Here is a 23,055-nt window from a genome sequence, read left to right as displayed (position 1 = left end):
TATATTCCGACTGTTTCTGTTTATTGCATTTTTTAAAAACAAACAAACACTGTGGTATCCAAATGCATACTACTGCAAACTGTAAAATTATAACTTCTCATCATGGACAAACAAATTCATTGTTCCTCCTTCTACTAAGCATTTAGTGTTTTGAGTTGCTATTGAAAAAGAGTCTCCTGTCTGTTGCTGGGCTGATACAGTATATTCTTTAACGACGTGTTTAAATCAGAATATGGGGCCTGTGCAACACTAATTTAACCATTTCTTAATGGTTACTAGCAATTCAAAATAAATGATTGTCCTGTTTGGGCTGTCTCCAGGCTCACAAGGGAAGTGGAACAGAACAGTGGCACCTATGGTACTGGCAGTAGAGTGTAAGGGAAAGTAAGGTAGAGTAATATGCAGTGAAATTAGGTCAAGTAAGACAAAGTCATGTCTAGTAAGGTCAGATCAAGGCAGATCCTGTAGGGTCTGGCTTCAACAGGTCAGAAGCAGCACCTTTGACAGAGCATTGTGATATCATGTTCTTTCACAAGGAAGGCAGGCTGTTGCTTCAGCAAGGTGGAGAAGCCTGAGACCTTCGTCAGATCTGCCTGTGCTTTTAAAGGGCTGTTGTCTTCTGCAGCTTTTGGCTCCTACAGCATAGGGGTTACAGAGGGCTGCTGTGGGGGGTGAACTCTGATTGTCAGATACTGCATGCAAGCAATAGGAGGTGGCTATTTTTCTCTCTGCCATGCCCTACTTGGAAAATCCTGGTGGGCAGCTGGCTGGAGAAGATATTCAGGCTACATGATCCAGAAAGGCAGTTCATGTGTTCTTAAGGGCAGTGAACAATTACTGTAGATTGAACTATTCCAGGCACTCTGAAAAACAAACAAACACAAAAATATTTCTTTCCTCCTGAGCTAGAATTCATTTCTTTCCATTTCATCCTAGGCATGTTATAAACGAGCAGCAAAACGTGCTGCTGGAGAATACACAGTTAATAAATCTTTATTGAATCTTTCTCTCTTTCTTTCTTTAGTGGATACAGAACAAATTGAAATAATGTGTTGCTACACTGCTTGCCAGTATTTAAGATGAAATAATAATAGTAATAATCCCCATATGTATGATTTTCCTGACAGGATTTAAAATCCAACAATCAACGCGATGACATTGCAGCAGCACGTGCTTCTCTGAAGGAAAATTCATCTCTTCTCCATTCAATTTGCTCTGCTTGTTTGGAACATTCAGACATTTCATCTCTAGCAGCCAGCAAGGACTCTGTTTGTAATGAAATACAGAATGCTCTTGATGTCATTTCCAATGCTTCTCAAGGAATTGGAAATCAAAAGGTTCAGTCGACATCACAGTCTGCTACTCTTGGAAGTGCCCTTGATGAATTTGAGGTAGGTGAATGTGTAGCACTGTAGCACACTCTGTAAAATGGCCTAATTTATTTTAAATGATGTGCTTGTGGAAAGTAGCATACCAGAAAACCAAATCTTACTGACCTGTGTGTGATCAGTTTCATAGCAGTTCTCAGACACTCTTCCAGCCTGGCTGATTTGTTTTGGTGAGTGATTGTGACCTGCAACCTAGGGATCAGATGTAAACATGGTATCTACTAAAGCAGAGGATAGCCAATGTGGACTACAACTGCCATCCGCCTCAAGGAATGCTGGGACTTGTAGCCCACAACATCTGGTGGGTATCACAATAGGTACCCCAGTACTATAGCATTGGCCCATTGACTAATTTTACAAATGGCAAATGCCTCCACAGGGCTCCATGAAAACAGCAATAAATTGACAATTAAACATCAAGACAATCAACTACCCAATTAAATCCCAATCTTTAAAACTAAAAGCAACAAAAGGTGACATAAAGGCAATAGATAGATACCTCCAAAATTCACAATAGCAAGTTCTTCTCACACCTTCTTACTATTTAACAACAATTTCTCAAAAAATGCTCTGAATAATAAAAGTTTTCATATATATTTTTCCCCAAATGTGAAAATGAAGCTACACTACTGGGCTTTCTTTGGCAAAGGGGTCTACAAGGAAGGTTGCACTGTTTGAAAGACTTTACTCTTGCCCACATTGGTATGAGATCAGAAAGAGATGGGATTTGGGGGAGGGACCTTTTTGGTGACACATTTTAGAGCATGGAGGCATGTTCAAATAGGAGGAGGCAATTCTTGGGCTATTCTAGATCAAGATCATTTAGGCCTTTAAAGATCAAAACTAATATTTTGAATTGTGCATCAGAACAAATTGGAGCCAATATAATTCTTTCTGCATGGGTATTTAGTCTCCCATCAACCAGCTCCAGCCAATTAATAGGCTGCTGCATTTTGAACCATCTGAAATATGTGTTTATGGGGCGATACATGATAATTTTTGCACAACGCAAGTTAAAATATACTAAATATGTTAAAATATGCTTCTCACATATTGTGGAGGGAGGGAATCTATTTCTAGCAACAGGTCATCATCCTTTATGGTGTGCTTTGTTTGGGGGGGGAGGTGTTCAAGGAATTGGGGGGCTGCCTCTGTGTATAAGCAGAGCACCCATATATACATTTTTGGATTCTGACCTTAGATTATATTGTTAAATGTTTACTTGTTCATAGCCTTTTCTATTTTTCTTTAACCCAAGTATTGCAAATGGTACCTTAGGCTGAGTGAGTTAGATAAAGCAAAATTTATTGAGTATCTAACCTTTTACGAATGTTTGAGAATTAAATTGTTTCATTTTTCTTTATTTATGGGGAAATGGCATTGGATAAAAACCTGAAACAACCTTTGCTCTATCTTCTGCATTATAAATAAAGTACAATGAAATAAATGGATGTAGTAAACAGTCTGTTGGCAGCCAATCTCATTAAATGTTTATAGTCTGGAAATATTTGAAAGAGCTTACTCAACAAGTACTGTCTGGAAGCTTTCTTAATATCATTCATATGGGAAGTTAGGATTTATACTTGGGCAAAAGCTGAAGTGAGTCTGAATACTTCCCAAAGCTTCAGGCTTACAGTACATTCTAACAGTACTATATAGTTGTAATTGTAATAAAAAGTATAATACTAAATGTGTAATAACTGAAATTTAAAGCCCCCATTAGATGGTCAGTTACTGTACTGCATTCCAGCTAGCTGTGTAAGAAGGAGACTTCAACAGGTCTAGAAATGCTTGCAACGTGTTGATTTAGTCAGCCATCTTAGGGAAGCATGGCTATACCACAGCTCTTCCTACCACAATTTTAAAAAGTTGAGCATGTTCTTGGGAATCATAGCTGTTTTGTATATCCATAGCCCTATTCAAATGACATATGTGGAGATATCAATGGGTGGACCAGGAGGTAAGATGAGATAATTCATAGGCCTAAGCCAAGAAGACTACTTCTGTGATGAAGACCCTGATAACTTGAAGACCTTGTGGCACCTCCTAGCTCCAGCAGTGCCCCAGTTACCTCCAGCATCTCTTGAGAAATGGCATCATAGCCATCTGAAACAGAGGGAAAGGAATGACAGATAGATAGATCTTTCTCGATCCCCTGTACAAAGGACCTGGATATACAGTTCCTTATTCACCTGTGGCAGCTTCTTTGTCTCTGAAATCAGATGAGGTTGTTCTAATGGGGCAGGACAAAGATACTTGTAGGACCTAAAGGAGTGTGTGGCTATTTCCCACTACCCCAGGATTTGGCCTCTGTTGTATCACTTTCCCAGCCCCACAGGAACAAATGGTGCCATTAATTCCTGGGTGTGTGGGAGAAGAGATCCTGCAGTGGCAAAAAGTGGAGGCGGTGTGAGGAAGAAACCCCCTACTTATCCTCAGTGGGTGGTTCTCCTCCCCACCTTCAATTTTCCCTGCAATGGTTCTTCCACCACCAAAGCAAGCTAATGGAGTCAAGACAGTTCATTAAATTGCATTGGTATTTTTTTTTGCAGGGGGGTTGCGGGTGCAGGAGTGACCCTTAAGGCTGGGCTCTGTAGAGCCCTCACTCCATACAAGCTAATGGAACAGAGCCACTCCATTAGCTTCTATAGGACAGGGAGAAAAACCTTGCTGGGGTCCAAGATGGCAATCCTTCTCCAGCTTAGACTTCAGTCAAAAGTGGCGAAGAATTCAGGGGCTTAAAAAAGCTAATCTTTTCTTTGAGGAGGCCCCCTCCAATTTATTTTCTGAGAGAGAGTTTTGTCGGTGTCTCTAATCTGAAGTGAAACCAAGTTAGAGTGGAGCTACTACAAGCATTTCAGATGATGTATAAAACTGGAAACTTGGTGGAAAAGTCTGTAGCTAAGCATTCCATTTAAATCTAATATCTTCTTACCACACCATTAATTCTACAGGAGCAAAACGCATGAAGCACTCAGGCAGGACAGATTAAAAAATCTGTTTGATCAGATCTGTCTACTGCAAATGCTCACTCATTTGTATTGATTTCGTTACTGCTCCTTTTAAACTCATCAATGCAAGTTGCCCAGCACATATCAGATTTCTGTTGGTAAGCTCAATTGGATAATAAGCTCTTTATCTTCAGTCTTCCTCCACTCTCAGTTCTTTTTTTTAATGAAGGAAACATAGAGATTTGACAGAAGTTGTAGTAAGAATTAAAACACCATATCATGAATCAAACATCACTTTCTTGTGCTGAAATTATGGATGCTCAGGTGAACTAATATAAAATGAATTTATGTACCGAAGATGATCACCACTGCAGCATTTGGTCATACTACATATAATTGCGTGTTCAGACCTTTAAACCTCCCCCTTAAATAAATTTACACAAGACTCAAATTTTTGGTTTGGTTTTTGGCAGAATTTAGACCACAACTTTATTGATTACAGCAAGTGAGTGGTTGCATAGGCTCTGGTTCGACTAGCTCCCTGCACCGTTGCAGGTAGTGCTTGTGGGAATGTTCAGGAATGTGGATGAGGAGATATTGTTTAATATATCCTATCCCCGCTTGCGCTAGCAAGCACCAAACTTTAGCAGAGTATAAACATTCCCCTTTTGCAAAATGCACAGCAGAAAAGTGTTTATGCAGGCTTGATTTAAGCCTGTAAAATAAAGTGCATTTTCCTGGTATTTTCCCCTTTATCCCTCTTAAAAGAAAAGACACGACACAATGCTCTTAAAAGTATAAAAGATGTTTACTTACAATCTTCCTGAGATACAGCATACTCAAGAGGTAGACTTGCTTAGGTAAAAAGTAATATATACATTGTGAAGTTCACTTATAAGAAGTGAGACTCCATCTCATCTCTCTCTAGGCTGGAGGCCCTGAGAGAGAGAGAGAGAGAGAGAGAGAGAGAGAGAGAGAGAGAGAGAGAGAGAGAGTAACTGCAATCCAAGAGTGTAAGAGTCCAAGAGAGTGAGAGAGGGAAATGGCTGCTTGCTTCAGAATTTATCTACCGCCTTTCCCATCTAATTAGCATGTGGAGGAACAGGAAACTAGCCTTAGTCATGTGTTCCTCCTTAGTCCTCCAAGTGGACTCACAGTGCTGACCCAGGGTTCTACCATAGGTCAGCCTAGGGTGAACACCTGGAATGCGGAAAGCCAGGGACATGCTATGTCCACCACCCAGATGTTCCCCTGGACTCAGGCACGGGAACAACCCCTTGCAGGGTTGACCAGACCATTGAGTCCCTGGATTCCTTTAATGGAATACCCCTTCACATAGGGGTGGCGAGACCGTTCCCCCATCCCTATCACCAATGTCTCTATCCCTATCCCAATGACAGACGACACCCCACGGCATAGCAAGGTCAAGTGTGCAAGCCCTAAATATAGGGAGGAGAGGTGGGTGGGTGTTCCGATGCACAGACCAAGAGAGAAAGCTCAGGGCCACGTGCATTGGCATATATAGGTCCCTTGATTCATTTGGCTAGCATCCCATTGGTCAGATTAAACCCAGCATCAAGGGACCTACCAATCAGGTGTTGTGGCTATCCAATCGTACCCACCCACAACACAAGGGTTTGGTTGCCTCACTGCAACACGTGCCCTCTTTGAGGGAGGACATGATTTATTATTATTTTTTAAGTAAGTTGAGAATTTTGAAGATTAAAAAAAATCATGGGGTGGTCTACTTTTACTCACAGTAGATGCACTGAAATTAATTGGCCTAACTTAGTCATGTTCATTAATTTCAGTGGGCCTAGTTTTTTTAAAAAAGTTAGTTGAATACCACCCATTTTATCTGTTCTCCTTCACTTTGTCAGTATGATTTTTAATGGATTGCCTAACTATACCAAAATTATCAAGGGTTGGCTACCCTCAGATTGGAACATTAGAATTGCAAGTGAAGGGACTCAGAATGCATATCACAGATCAACAATTATGGCTGAAGGACGGGCCTTGGCAGTACCTCTAATAGGAATGTTTTCTCTTTGGAATATCAATCTGCATTCACAATCCAGACCAAGGAAGCAGGGCATATCCAGATGATGTAGACCAATTCCTTGAAAAATAATAGCAACATATATACTGAAATCTAAAGTTGGGACAGCCTGCAAAATCTCATCCACAAACTCTGTACATTAGAGTGGGCATGTGTAATTATTTAATAATTTGTTAACAGAGCTTAATGATTTGATGTACCTTGTAGCAGTATCTTGGTTATAATATTCTTGAGATTTTGCTAGCTTAAGATATTTGATGGAAATAAGAGGGCACAGGAAGGACCTGCTCATTTCAGCTTTTTAGTTTTATCTTCCTACACCATTATAGCTGCTGGTACATATTTGCTGAGAGCAGTTTCTTAAGTCTAGGTTTTTTTAGAAAAAGATCTGACCCATGCTGATGTTTCTCAAACTTTTGAAATGCCGAAACCTTCTAAAGTTACTCTAATTCTTTTGCCGCTCAAGCCACTGACAGCCATCTCTTTAGAACAGGGGTCAGCAAACTTTTTCAGCAGGGGGCCGGTCCACTGTCCCTCAGACCTTGTGGGGGGCGGACGGACTATATTTTGGGGAAAAAATGAACAAATTCCTATGCCCCACAAATAACCCAGAGATGCATTTTAAATATAAGGACACATTCTACTCATGTAAAAACACCAGGCAGGCCCCACAAATAACCCAGAGATGCATTTTAAATAAAAGGGCACATTCTACTCATGTAAAAACACCAGGCAGGCCCCACAAATAACCCAGAGATGCATTTTAAATTAAAGGGCACATTCTATTCATGTAAAAACATGCTGATTCCCAGACCGTCCGCGGGCCGGATTTAGAAGGGGATTGGGCCGCATCCAGCCCCCGGGCCTTAGTTTGGGGACCCCTGCTTTAGAAGATGAATGCACTCTTCTCATAGATTTGTCTTCATTGATGCTGATGTTTGGTCAGAATCCACTAAGGAACAACTAAATGGAAGGTGACCCATTTGATCACATCAAAATGGAAAGTTAGATTATATGAAAAAAGTCATAGTTTAAATATAGCTTTCTCTGTCTCCATAAAGTTACAGTTGGTCCTGGGAGGCTGTCATCTTCTTGTGTGGTCAGGGAAGGGGATAGCCAGCTGGTACCGCCCACCTCTGGTCGCACTGGACATTGCAGGTGGGGTGGGCCTCACTCACAAGGCCAATCAGGTGCAGGGGCTGGCCCAGCATTTTGAAATTTAGTTTGTTCATTCAGACATTTCTACGAATGTGTTTGTTTTCATTATAGTACATAGTTCCTCAAAATACTCCACACAACCCCAAATTAAGCTTTCGTTGCCGCAGTGCCTTAATTTTCAACTCCGAAAGAAGTCACAGAAAAAGATATTTCTTGCTTAATTAAATATTGCTAATTTTCATGAATTAGTATTGTAGTTAGAAAAAGACTCCCAGAAGAGTTCTCGCTCTTGTGTGATTTCTTTGCAATCAGGCAGACTCACCCTGCTGTGAGAAGAGGGTGCTGCAAAAAAGAAAAAGAAAGAAAGAAAGAAATGTAATAGTTTGATGAATTTCTAATGTTTTTGCCATTATCGTAAGTTAGGAAAGTGATTTGCTTAAATTAGATAGTATGAAATTGATAATGCTTTGGATAAACAAACCAACATTATTCCATTTTCAGATAAAGGAATTTAATACACACAGAGAATCTTGATGTATTCATTCAAAATTTTCCAGTTAAACAAACCTCACTTTACAGAATGCACAATCCATTTCATTAATTTTTTCTTCAAACACTTAACCCTCAAATCCCAAACAGGAAATCACCAGCATTTATTTGCATATGTCTTGCCTTATTGAGACGCAACTTAAATGCATGGAATAGTGGCAGGAGAACTCCTGAATTTCCTGTTTAAAGATGCCCCACTTGCAGCAAGAGCAACAACTTTTATTGGAAGAAAATGGAGGGGTCAGATGCATGCAGAGGCTTAAATGATATTTATTGTTGCTACTACTGCTTTTTATTATTGATGATATCTGTAATATTTTTATTGAAATTTTTAAATGTATTTTATTTCTGTCTTTACATACTAGTTTGAGATTTACTTGTAATAGTAAGCAGTATAAAAATATATTTAAAATAGATAATTATACTAATTTATAAAACTACTTCTGCAAGTTGGCATCCATGGAAAAGTATTTCTGAGGCCAGTTCCTTTATCTGCCCCATGATCAAACTATGAAGAGGAATTTCACACCAGAGTTTGTCTTTTGATAAAAGGAACTGGGCTAGGAATCCATCATAATCTTTGAGGCCAATTTATTTTACTTTATTTTAGGAATGTATTTAGTGCATCATCAACTATAAGTTCTCAGGGCAGTTTTCAAACATAAAATTAACATAGGGCAGGGGGTTCCAACCAGTGTGCCATGCACTCTTGCATCTCTGCCTCCCAAAGGCTTGCACGGCTGTTTGCTGTAGCAGCCCTGCCTACAAGCTCCTCAGGCTGCTTCCCAGGTCCCTGTGGAGCAGTGTGAGGAGGCACCTCTCTTTGGGGCAGGGGGAGCAGCTCGGAGACCAGGGCGGCAGCAGTGGCTGCCTGGAGGACTTGCAAGGAAAAGGGAGGAGAGGAGGCTGAGGGAACACTCCACAAGGGAGGGTGTTCAAAAGGTGAGAGGCTGCCAGCTCTGCAGGCAAGGGGTGACATAACTGGGCTCCTGAGCCCCACAGGGATGCTGCAGAAAGAACGTAGTTGGTCAAGGGAGCTGTGGACTCAAAAAGGTTGAAAACCTCTGCCTATAGTAATCTAATTCTTCATATGCAGGAGAAACCAGATTGTGCTTTCTGCCACATTTATTATACAGTACTTCATACAGTGATAACTGCTCTGTGGGCCCAGGGGTTTGAATGACATAGGGTCATTCAAGGGAGAGACCAGACAGTGTGTGAGCAGGGATGGGCTTAAAAAATAAATAAACCTCAGTGTTGAGCTAATTCCTATCTTGCTATTGATGAGAGGTGGGTTATTACAACCCACACCCTGTCCTGCTAAAAATCTGAGCAAATCTCACATATTATATGCATATTATATGCATTGACACTCCAGGTTTTCTAAGGTAACTAGCACTCAGGACATTCTGGCATCTGAGGTAGACACCAAAATGGCACCTCCCTTCCCTGCTAGAGAAGAAAGGGTTAGGGAAGAGCTACACCAGGAAGAGGGGGGGGGGGAAGAAAAATTGACATCAGGATCTGCTGCCCTGGCAGATCCTGCCACCTGAGGCCGTCACCTCACCTTGCTGTGGGCTGGCCCTTGCCAGCACATAAACAGATAATACAACAATTGGTTTGCCCTGGTTGTCTGCCAATGGGCATTTTGTAGCCATCTATTGCATCTATTGTAATGGGCCCAAAGGACAAGATCTTTGCACGAGAACCATATAAAACAAATGTACAACTTTGCTTTGAATTTCTTGCTGCTTTGAATTTCTTGCTGTCCTTCAGCGATGAAGATTACTGTATCAAGATTCAAACAGTAGGATGGTTACACTGGGGATATGATATATGCACTCCAGCTATGTGTTCAAGAAGACCAGTGTGAGCATGAGTACTCTTCTTATTGCCCCCCCTTTATCTTTCCCTATAGAATCTGGTTGTCTTGGATCCTCTTACTGTGAAGGAAGACAAAATAAGGCCATCACTAGAAAAGCGTTTAGAAGGAATTATCAGTGGTGCTGCTTTGTTAGCAGATTCTTCTTGCACACGTGATATTCACCGTGAGCGCATTATCACGGAGTGCAATGCTATTCGTCAAGCCCTCCAAGATCTTCTTTCAGAGTACATGAATAATGTAAGTGAATGTTTTACTCCACCCACTCTTGCTGTTTGTCACTGTTTTTTGCCCTGCTGCATATATGAAGGTGGTCCAGTAGTTATTGGTGTCTCCTCAGTAGTACTTTGAAAAAAAAGTTTTCTGAAAGGTATTTATATACTGCTGATTCTCAGAATACTACTGAATATGTACAAAGTCGACCTTAACCCATGGTGCTCTATGGTACCATTTTTCCAAAAGTCAACAGAAAAGGAGATGGTAAGTAATTTTTTTTTAGCCTTCTTGTTTTCTCAGAACATTAGAAATAAGATATCGTTGATTATTATTCTGTAAACATTTTCCTGGTACATGTGGTTACTTTTAAAAATAGCAGTATGTGAAGAGTGAGCTTAAGAGGTCAGTGTTCAGTAGGGAAAAGTCTTAGATTCACAAATCTGAAATGTTTATAATGTATTCTGAAAATACAATCCTTGGATGTTGGAGGTAGACTTTAGATTGAACCACTACTATAGTGAATGTTACTGACAGTAAAGAGATAAAACAAATACCAGCAACACTACTAGACAGAACTACTTCACCCAGTGTTTGATTTGGAAACATAACCTCTGTGTTGAACAAATAGATATCTTACTCTTATTCAGAAGACAATTTGGGAATGAATTTTGTTGAGTAGCTAATGGTATTCATGTTGAGACATGATATTCTTTTATTTTCTTCTCATGTGTACAAACTATTGATGCTATATGTTCTCTCAGGTGTTGTCGTCCCCCCAAGAGCTTTATTGATCATGTAGTGCTTTCAGTATTTTATCATAGCTATAGAGAGATATCTACAATATATATGAATTTAATAAGATGAAAACCATAGGGAAAACAGGAAAGGAAGGTGGGTAAACAGAGAAAAATGTGTGATTATTTATAGTACAATTATTTCAGTTATTTGTTGCGCAGAATCCAGGTATCCTTCCTCTATTGAATATTCTTCATATTCAAATTGGGAAAATGGGATTCTTCACCCAGATAGAACATGTATTGTTAATGTGGCTGAATGAATGTCATAGTTACTTACTGATTATTTTCTGTAATGGCAAAGATACAACTATTCACAAATGTGGACACCATTGTGTGAACTTGTATTTTCCCACCTTTCATTCTGTATTTTAAAGGAATGAAATGCCTCTGTGCTTCTATGGAGTATTACCACAGAACTGGGAACTCTTAACCCATGTTAGTTTTTTGTTTTCAAAAAGAGTATCCAGAGAAAATAGGAAATACCCAGGAGGTTCCACCTCCAATTTTAGGAGCTGCAAGGTGACATTCAGTCAAGTTTTACCCAGAGGAGACCAACTGAAATTAATGACTAAGTAAGATTAATTATAGATTCAGGTAGGTAGCCATGTTGGTCTGACACAGTCGAAATAAATAAATAAAAAAATTGTCCAGTAGCACCTTATAGACCAGGCACCCCCAATCTGCGGCTCTCCAGATGTTTTGGCCTACAACTCCCATGATCCCTAGCTAACAGGACCAGTGGTTGGGGAAGATGGGAATTGTAGTCCAAAACATCTGGAGGGCCAAAGTTTGGGGATGCCTGTTATAGACCAACTAAGTTTGTTCTGGTATAAGCTTTCATGTGCATGCACACTTCTTCAGAAAAAGAAATTTTATTTTAATTTTTAATTTTTATTAAGAGTAATTATTTTTAGTAGATCAGCTTCAAGTAAAATATATTTGAATACCACCCTTGGTTGCTGCATCATCATCATGATGTACGGTATTGTTTATAAGCAAAGGCTGTAAAATAAATGGAAGCATGGTTATCTCTTCACAGCTCCATGTCTTCTCCAGCTAGGATAAGTAGAGCAACAATACAATTCCTTTTTTGAACAGTTGTATGGAAAAGCCCTTTAATTTACACTGGCCACTACCACAGGCCCACTGCTATGATTCTGTGGAGCCTGCGACACCTGCCCAGGTATTTAAAAAATAAGAATTGCCACATCTATCTGACATGCAGCCCTTACCCTGAAAAAGATTATCCATCCCTGGGCTAGATGAACAGATGGTCTGGACCTAGAAAAAAAGCAACTTTCTATGGATTCCTAAATTGCATGCTTCCATAATAAGGCTAGCTGCTCTTGATTGGACAGTAGACTGCAGCATGTTTGGAAGATTTTTGTTTGTTTGCAATGAGTATGTGGAATTTTAGCAACAATACTCTGCTCCAATTATTAACCTGTGCCTAATCCAGGGGATGAATGGACGGACATGTGCAGAACAGTGTAAAATATCCATTTTCAGGATGTGAGAACTATATATATGAGAAATGGAGACTCCAAATATTTCATGCACCTTTTCTAGGCAAGCAGTTTTGTTTATTTCTTAACATAGTCACATCCTTTTAGAGAGAGTAGGTGAACTGTGCAAGGTTAAGGGGACCCTGTGGGTTCATTGCATGTGATGTAAGTATAGAACCCCTCTCACTGTTGTTCATTACCAGTTATCAGAAAATTCAGGTCTCTCATATTCCCATGTTTCTGTAACCTAGTTTAATGTCATTTACCCATACTTCTATTTTGAATGATGCCTGGAGTATTATTTGAATAAATGAAGTTCTGCTGTCAGTTCCTTTGTCTTTGAAGTAGCTAGTATATGAAAAGCTTAGAACATAATACATATGAAATAAATAAAAAATATGAATCCCTATTACGGAAGAAGGCTGCCTGAATCAAACAAGAAGCTACACTTTGCATTTGTGCTGAAATTTTTCATTACATTTCATTATAATGACTTGCTGAGCATTGTAGCTGCTTAAAATTTGATTGCCAGGAGCCACTGAGCAATCAACTTTTCAGGAGCTTCCATGTACCCGGGATTCATTTGCATTAGCCCTAGGATGTTCTTCTAAGTCAGAATTAATGGTCTAGACTTGAAGTATTAAGAGTAGGTGCTAAAATCTGCAAAACAAAATACACTCTAAGAACACAAAACTCTATAAAAATGCTTTAAAACCATGCCTAAAATGAGACATGTTGTATCCATAGATGTGTAGTGGAGAGAATCCAAAATTAGAAATGCATACAATGGGCTGACAATAAGAAAAGACAATAGCATCAGATTAAGGGATACAAGGCTGCCTTCCAACAGTTCTCTTAGGGCTCATTTAATCTCCTCTTGTCTCATGGCTGTACAGTTTTATTACACAACATGATTCCTAGCAGAAAATATATACAGTAATATTGAAGATAAATGCACAAGGTGAACAAACAGACTGGATCCTACTATTGAAACTGGGATGCTGAGTTTCACATGTTTCAGTTTAATATTACAGCTGTCAACTATGATACTCTGTGTGCCAGGGATCTCAAACGCCTTCCTCACATTGAGAGGTGGGTAGTGAGCTGCCTGGAATTACCAGTCAGAGCAAGTCCTCTACTATTCTGTATTACATCAAGAATAGGGTCTAAGGTGGATTATGATGATGATTTTTTTGCTGTGCTATTTTATAATTCTCTCTCCATCTGCGTGCCCTGGGTGCAGAAGGCAATGACCCTATAGTTAAAAAGATGATACCCACTCTAGGTATCATGATTAAAGATTTGTTGTATTTGATTCTTATTGCTTTGAAGAATTTGAATGATCCATTTGCTTATAAAATGCAGAATTTGAAGGATCCATTTGCTTATAAAATGCATGATCCCAGCAAAAATATATTATGATTTAGAGAAACAAGAGCTTCCAAATGAGCCTAATGTTGTGGGGATCACAGTTATTCATTGTGACAAGCTTTTCAAGTACAATTGAAGAGTAGAAATGTTTGAATGACTTCCAGTTCTTCCTGAATTATTTAGTCTTTGATGATGGAGATTTCTGCACTGCTGCGACATTCTCATTACAGGGAGGTTTGCAAACAAAGATAGAGATTGTGGTTGTGTAGTTTGGAAGTTGATATATTCTACAGAAAATGGGGGGGGAGACAAATTAACTCTATGTGACAATGCCAACAAAATGGTGGAGGTTACATACAAAAACTGAGGCTACGATCACAGTATTATTATTATTATTATTATTATTATTAGTTATCCTGCCCTTCATCATATGGTTAGTGTAAGTTAAAAGCAAACCTAAATCAATTAACAATAAATACAAAAATGAAAATGTGAAAATGTAAACAACAGATAAAACAACCATAGAATCAAGTACAAAACATTACATGAAGCTAAACACAGTTCCTTGTTACAGCAGCATACCTATACTAGCATTGTGAAGAGGACCACTGAGAGGTCTTAACGTGTTGCTGAAATGTCAGTATTGTTTGTTCTGGTTGACCTTATTGGAGGTGGGCATTCTAACTGGGGCGCCACCATGACAAATGTTCACACACATTCAAAAACCAGGCTTCCTAAACCTGCTTTACTCTTCTACAGGTTTTTTTTTAAGCCAGGAATAATTGGGTTGGAGATAAAAAGTTATTTATAGTTTAATTTCCCAACAGTTGGGTCTGTCCTTTCCTCACCTTATCATTTAAGCCTTCTTCCATTTCCTTTTCTATCCCTTTCCCGCTAGGAAATGAATTGCACTCCTACCACTAGGAGTGCTTGTGGTGAACAGGGCCAGAGCCATGTGATTACAGTTAGGCACCACACATTTAGTTTGGAACTGCCCTGCCCCCCTTGATAGTTTTTGCCAACCTACAATCTAACAGAAAGGCCACATTTGTGTGCAATGCTGAGGCATGCTGCAGGATGTGCATGCATTGGAATAATTATATTATTATTATTATTATTATTATTATTATTATTCTATAATAAGTCAGCGCAAGCCTCAGCTCATGCACTCCCCTGCCCCTTTCCCCTTCTACTGGGAAACACCTTTGACTGGCTGGGTAAACCAGCTGCTGAGTCTCAAACCCCCAGTGAGTTAGGGACTTCTGTTGCATGTGAAGACAGGCTCCACCTTCTTGACCATTGGTCCCAGTATTGGACCCACTACTGGTTTCATCTGCTCAATCCGCTGGAGCCTCTTTTGCCCAAGCCTGCAGAAGTTTGACCTTACAACATCTTGGGCAACATCTTGGGTCAGGGCGTTGCCAGCACTCCACACATCAGCATTGGTCACCACATGCTTGAGGTAGTAGACAATTTTGTCTTGGCGACATCTACGCTGGCTTAGCCATGTCCACAGAATGGAAGATGGCAGGATTCCCAAGGAAGTGCTCTATAGAGAGCTGGCTTCCAGCACCAGGCCCACTGACAGACCAACTCTGCAGTACAAAGATGTCTGCAAACATGATATGAAGGTTGGCAACATCAACCCTGCCATGTGGGAATTCCCTGAGACAGCCACAGTGCCTGGAAACAGGCAGTCAAGTTGTGTATCTACAGCGGCGACCAGAGGAGAAATGACCGCTGGGAGGAGTGCAGACAGAAGAAACACTATGGTGCATCTGCAGCAGCATAACTGGGCACCTTCATGTGTCCCAGCCACAACAAGACATGTCTTTCCTGTATCAGTCTCTATAGCCACAGTAGGCACTGCAACCTTCCAGCAGTCTGACCTCGGCCCCAACGATGCACTCCTCCATTCAGGCCCGGCCCTACGTGCAGGCTGGGTGGCGCAGGGCACCATGGCGCCGGCCCGCCAGGAGGGCGTCGCGAGCTGCGCCCACCCGCTGGCCGACCGATCCGCCGTGCAGCTGCACCTGCCTGCCCGCCTGCCGCGCAGCAGCGCCTGTTGCACCCTCGCTGCGCGCGGCGCCCACCCGCCCACCACGCTGGGAAACGGGGCGGGAGGGCGCCGGAACGGGGCGGGAGGGCGCCGAAGGGATCCGGCGGGCGCTGGAGGATCCGGCACACCACGGCGCTGGGGGCGCCTAAGACGGCGCTGCCTCCATTGTCCCCCCAGACAGACAGATGCCCAACAATCTGGAGGAGAAATTGAGTAGCATCAAACTTCCTTCCCCCTGAATTTTACTTGTGTTATGCAGACCAGGGATTGTGGTTTGTAACAATCTGCTCAGTTTCAAAACAATATAACTTCAAACAGGTTTCTGAACCTGACTTGTTGAATTAAGCAGTGTCTGTTATAAACTATGATTCCCAGTCTGGCTGGATGGCATAATGAGCAGAGTTAGAGGGGAAGTGAAACCAAATGTTGCCCAAGTCCTCCTCCCAGCAGCATGGAAAAGCTGCATGATCTTGTTCCCGCTTGTGCACACCCTAAATCATGATTTAGTGTGACATGGAAACATGACCACTGCCAAGCATGTTTAGGCCCATTGATTTCTAACTGTTGTGGCCCACGTGTCATGATAAAATAATTTTCAAAGAAATCATGTTATAGGTGTAGAAGTTGAGTTACATCCTTCTGTTTTTAAAAATTGGCATGTGGTACTGGAGAACTGGAGAAACAAAATTAAAGATTTTTCTTGCTTAAGTCCTGTTCTTCATTAAATGTTTCTGAGCCAGCAATTTCAGCATTAATCGGATACTTATTTGAGGAATGCACTAGAAAAATATAGAGTGATGCACAGCTCATGGATCTTGAGAGGATGATTCAGTACAATAGTCAGTAATTCATATTTGGTATACTTGACAGCACCCAAAATATATTAGTCTGCTGAAGACCATTTTTTCCCAGGAAGCCTTCAACAAAATGGTATTTTCCCTCCCTCCAAGGTAGAATAAATCCTTGATTATGGCAATAACCTAGCACTGCAAATAAATATTGGAAGTGTTCACTGACTAAACAACTACCACACTTTTTAATTCATGAGAAGGAATTTTCCTTCCTCAAAAATTACTGTAAATAAGTCCATTGCAAATAGAAAAGAATTTACCGTAATGTATTTAACATGACTTGCTTTTGCTTTTTTAAATGCGTTAAAAATATGGCAAAGTCATTCTATTGTTCAAATTAATGGTTGCAGAAACTATATTTAATTTTCATATCTCATAGCTGGTTCTGCCAAGAATTTGCCCTAGAGCATTTCAGGATTTTTAAGGGTGAATGGGGAAGAGGAGGAACTGGGATTATTATTTTTTAAATCTGTAGCTTCTGCACAAACTGTAGTTTCAGATCAAGCGCAAAGGAAGCCCCACATAGAGTGCATTGCAGTAATCCAATCTTGACCTAACCAAAGCATGCACAACTGTGCCCAGGATTTCCTGGTTCAGAAATGGCAAAAGCTGTTGAACCAGTCACAATTATTAACAGTACAAATCTAGGTATTAAGTATTTGATTGTACCTTTACTGTGGGTTCTGTTTGCCTCCCCATGGTATTTAACATAGGAGCTTCCTAAATAAACTGTTGTTGCTTTCAAGCATTATTGTTTGAGATAGAAAGGAGTTAATATAATGCATTTTTCAAATATATGTACAGATTTTCTCAAAAGCAACTAAAAATAAATGTATTTTTCTCAAAAAGCATGCAGAATAAATTATCAGTGTCATTAGGTCTTGAATTTTAAAGAAAATAACAGAAAAGTTCTTCAGCTTTTGTCTGCCTTTGCAAATTGTTCTGAAACTTCTTAAGTACTTTAAGAGTTTGTATATTCCTGCTTCAAATCAGTGGAGCATTATATTTCTCTAGTATTTGACTAGCAACACCCTGACTTCCTTGTCACTGGTTCTTTGCTCGCTTTTGGAACACAGTTTAAGTATACATCGTATTCTAATAAGTATAATTTCATAAATCAGTTTTGATGATCTGTTCAGAAGAATAGATAGGAATGCTTATTGCTGAGTTACTTATATATGTGATTTTAAAGTAATTTTTAGCATAACTTTAGGAACTCAGTATATCTGCTGCTGCATTTTGAATTTAGCAACCTATTAAATACTGCTTGCTATAGAAAGATATACTAGTAATAACATCAACACTGCCTATAACATAGAATCTAATCATGAGATCCTGCCCCTTGGCTTTGAACTTTGCCAATACAAGTTTTGCTAGCCTATTACCGGTAACACAGAAGTCAAGAGATGTATGAAGCTTGTTAACAGAACAGTTGACAACACCTAGTGTTCGTGCTTAATGTGGCTTGTCTCTTCCTGTGCAACATGGTTTAATCAATCAGCAATCTACACATTAAATCAATTAATGAAATAGTAAATTAATGACACTAATTAATTAGTTAAAGCTTTCAGCCCTGTTATTAAACCACTTTGAGATCTTGCTGTTTAAAGAACTGGAGAAAGAAGGCAATGTTTTGATTCAGCAGAATGAGATCTTCCTTATGATCAGGTATTGTTAACAATGATTAAATCCACATCTAGATCTGAGCATACCTACTTGGGACCTTGGCTATGGGACCCCTCTTGGGACCCCTCTCCTCCCTCTTTATCTTAGTGGACTTGTGAAACAGGATAATTGTTTAGCAATCATAACAAGGAGTGAAAATTCCACTTAACGAGTAAAAATACGAAGTAAGCAGTTTCGATCCCCTTGAAGTTATTGGGTGCTTGAGTTTCCTTTTATGATCTGAGAATTATGCCCAAAGTGAGACTGGCTTAATTTCTGACAACAAATTTATTAATTATAGATTTTTATTACATTAAGGCACATTTTTAGAAGCATATTTTTAGTCAGTCTCTAGAGGCATGTAAACATACAACAACATTTAAAGTGTTTTTTATACCACCCTGCATACCGTAATTTTTATTTCAAGGCAGTTTAAAACAGAATAACAAGATATGCAATTAAATGCAACATTAAATCTCCATTAAAACAGCAGAATAAATGCTTCATTTCCAATGCACATTTTCAATACAGTACTTGAAATAAAAAACTATTAAAATGCCTGAGAAAATAAGTGTGCTGTCTAAAAGATAACAAAGTGGGTGCCAGGCAAGCTTCATCTGGATGGGATACCACAGATAAGATGAGAAAGTCCCCTCCTTTGTTGCCACTTGCTTGATCTCTGGTGGTGGGAACATTATGAGAAGGGCCTTAGTGAAAAATATGGATGCTTGGGCACAGTGCTTTTTTCCCCCCTCTAAAAAATGTTTAGGGCTACTCTCATTTTGACTCAAGAAAACAACCATTTTATAGTTCAAATTGGTAAAAATAAATGCAGTAAATGAACAAAACTACAAAGATTCACAAAATGTTTAGGGGCATGTATCCCCCTGCGTCCTCCCAGAAAAAAGCACAAAAGAACAAAAGGGTTATTTTTCAGAAGAGACCATACACACCTCTTTGGAGATTAGACAGAGTGAAAATTGAGCAAGTATATTTTTCCCTGATATTTGGGAGTGGTGTTTCCTCAGACAGAAACCTGTACACAACATGTAGAGTTTATTTTACTTTAGAGCTAAGGGTACACCAGCATTGGAGCTCTATAAAGGAAACTTGTTTCTTAGCTTCTCTAAGTGTGGTCTGCAGAGAAACTAAGTCCCTTGGATATAGTTAAAAACAAAGTTATATGATTGTTGCTATTACTCCCCCATCAGTCCCTTCTGATTTATGCATTGGATGTAACAACAATTCAAACAGTGGCATATGTGATGCTGCTAAACATTTGGCTAAGGAAAAATATCTTTCATTAACAATCACACTTGGAATGCATTTGTTTGTTCCATAGTGGTGAAATTAGGCTTCTTTTGAACTATATGCAGAGTTTGGGGGTGGTGCTCACTAAAAAGCATTAGAAGCAGGAATTGTCTGATCTGATGTATCTCTTCAGATGGGCAGAGCAATTGAACTGGTGCCTTAAAAAGTTCCATTATTTAATAATTTCACTTGCGTTCATATTGTACTACCTTATGGAGAAAGCTAGAGAGTTCCAGAAAAACATCTACTTCTGCTTTACTGACTACGTAAAAGCCTTTGACTGTGTCGACCACAGCAAACTATGGCAAGTTCTTAAGTAGGAGTGCCTGATCACCTCATCTGTCTCCTGAGAAATCTGTATGTGGGAGAAGAAGCTACAGTTAGAACTGGATATGGAATAACTGATTGGTTCAAAATTGGGAAAGGAGTACGACAAGCCTGTATATTGTCTCCTTGCTTATTTAACTTATATGCTGAATTCTTCATGCGAAAGGCTGGACTGGATGAATCCCAAGCCGGAATTAAGATTGCCGGAAGAAATATCAACAACCTCAGATATGCTGATGACACAACCTTGATGGCAGAAAGTGAGGAGGAATTAAAGAACCTTTTAATGAGGGTGAAAAAGGAGAGCGCAAAATATGGTCTGAAGCTCAACATCAAAAAAACTAAGATCATGGCCACTGGTCCCATCACCTCCTGGCAAATAGAAGAGGAAGAAATGGAGGCAGTGAGAGATTTTCCTTTCTTGGGTTCCATGATCACTGCAGATGGTGACAGCAGTCCCGAAATTAAAAGATGCCTGTTTCTTGGGAGAAAAGCAATGACAAACCTAGACAGCATCTTAAAAAGCAGAGACATCACCTTGCCGACAAAGGTCCGTATAGTTAAAGCTATGGTTTTCCCAGTAGTGATGAATGGAAGTGAGAGCTGGACCATGAAGAAGGCTGATTGACGAAGAATTGATGCTTTCAAATTATGGTGCTGGAGGAGACTCTTGAGAGTCCCATGGACTGCAAGAAGATCAAACCTGAAGTAAATCAGCCCTGAGTGCTCACTGGAAGGACAGATCCTGAAGCTGAGGCTCTAATACTTTGGTCACCTCATGAGAAGAGAAGACTCCCTGGAAAAGACCCTGATGTTGGGAAAGATGGAGGGCACAAGGAGAAAGGGATGACAGAGGACGAGATGGTTGGACAATGTTCTCAAAGCTACGAACATGAGCTTGACCAAACTGCGGGAGGCAGTGGAAGACAGGAGTGCCTGGCGTGCTCTGGTCCATGGGGTCATGAAGAGTCGGAAACAACTAAATGACTAAACAACAACAACAAAGGGAGGGGACGGTGTTTATTAAAGCCTAGTTAAATGTGATGCTCTCAATTGTCCTAGAAGGAAGGTTCACAAATATGCTGTATTCTGAATATACCTGGACTTGTGGTACTTGAGTACCAGGTTGGAGTCATAGGAGCCACAGAATTGTGGAGTTGGAAGGAACTCCAAGGGTCATCTAGTCCAACCCCCGGCAATACTGTACAGGAATCTCATCTAAAGTATCCTTGCACATATATTATTGTATATTGTTCTTTGTATGGTGCCTTGACCAACTTGGGACAGTTTTTGTGGACAGATGTGGAGATGTTTGATTATAAGCCTGCGGTTTATCTAGTGGGTGGAAAAGATACAACTGTGAAGTATATGCATTTCTATCTGCTGTAATTGATGAGATGAGAAAATTTGTAATGGGAGAATGCTGTGTCTTGTCAGTGAGATTCAGAATCTTAAATTTTTTTTATACTCTTATTCATTTACTATTTACAAATTTTATTAAGATTTGCATAAATATATTTAATTTCATTTTAACATTTTAAAAAGTAAGTCCAACATTTTTAAATGGCATGTTGTGATCTGCAGCACAGAACACTGTGTTCATCAGGTTTACCTTGGGCATTAAGCTGGATGTCCTGTTGACAGATGGGAATGAGTTTTTCTATTTCATCAGTGTTGATTGGGTATGGTCATATTTTTTATCTTCCTTGAGATACAATTTTGATTTGGCTCTATCACACCCTGGAAGAAAAAAATATATGCAGGGGGCCTTCCTATGGGGTGGGCAGGTACCTGTGGCTATGGGCATGGTAGGGCAGGGTAGAGAGACTGGCAGTGCCAGAAAAAATGGGACGGACAGACAGAAATGGCTAAATATATTTCTAGGTGGGCTGGTTGTGTGCCACATATTAAGATAGCTGAAAGAAAAATAACAGTATATCTTAGTGAAATGAGTCCAGTAATAGCAGGGGGGTGAGCTTCTGATTTGGGTGTGCCATGTCATCCATGGGTAAAGACCACCCAACAGAATTTGAGCAACTGCAGGAAAAGAGACCTACCCCTCTCTGAACCATATGCCCAACATAGGACAGAAAGTTCAAGTGTGAACACTCAGATCATCCAAGGCATAGAAGTGGCATGAAAAGCTAGGCCAGTGAGTTGGGTGGGTAGGATGGCCTTCATCCCCCTTTCTTAATTAATATCTTGCATAATGCTTAAATTTATAATCCAAGAATAGTGTACATTTCTTTCTTGCTGATCACAGTTGCGTTCAGAAGTGAACAAATAGCCAGTATAGATTTCGCAGCACGGATGAAATATGTTCCTGATGAGCTTTTCCAGTTAAAATCCTGCCTGCAGTATTTTGAGCACATAGCAGCTTCAAGGGCAATACAATGCACAGGCTTTAACTGGAGCATGGAGCTCTGTTATCAGAGCATAGATCACTGTTTCCAGGGTCAGTCCCAGCTGACATACCAGCCTAAGCTGATAGAAAGCAGATACTGAATTTTGACTTGCCACCACCATCCTGATTGGATGACATTTTAAAAAGCTCTCATTGATTGCTGGGTCATCAAGAAGCTGACCTAGAGTCTGTCCATGACAGACTGAAAAAGATTTTCTACAACATTGGGGGGTGGGGGGAGGGAGAATAGCTTTATATAATAGAGACTGATAGCGGTGGCTTGTGGTAAAACTAATTTGTTGATAAAATGTATTTCAAATAACAAGGCAAAACTAGATGAGAGTGATTCAAGTTGAAAGTGGACACAAACTACATTTGAATGGTATGGACTGGAGAAGTGTGTTTTATCCTTCCACTTCAAGTTCATAATATCAATATATCATCTACTGATTGATCCTCCATCTCCAAAGTTTGGTTTTCCATGCATCGATACATAAAAAAATTACTGGTATCAATGGGAGATTGATTGACAGCCTTACTTAAAAACAAAGTATGTTGCTCT

General features: G+C 40.0%; 1 protein-coding gene across 1 annotated transcript in view; it reads left to right on the top strand.

The window, feature by feature from the left end:
- Positions 1–23,055, top strand: part of CTNNA3 (catenin alpha 3) — a 544,761-nt gene that overhangs the window by 96,214 nt on the left and 425,492 nt on the right. The window contains exons 6-7 of the mRNA XM_035137674.3: positions 1,128–1,391; positions 10,024–10,227. Coding sequence (XP_034993565.3) covers positions 1,128–1,391; positions 10,024–10,227 — 468 coding nt within the window. The remainder of the gene's footprint in view (positions 1–1,127; positions 1,392–10,023; positions 10,228–23,055) is intronic.

This window comes from Zootoca vivipara, chromosome 5, assembly GCF_965207765.1.
Source record: "Zootoca vivipara chromosome 5, rZooViv2.hap1.1, whole genome shotgun sequence".
Lineage (NCBI taxonomy): Eukaryota > Metazoa > Chordata > Lepidosauria > Squamata > Lacertidae > Zootoca > Zootoca vivipara.
Note: the sequence above shows the minus strand (reverse complement) of the source record. Positions and strands in the feature narration are given on the sequence as shown.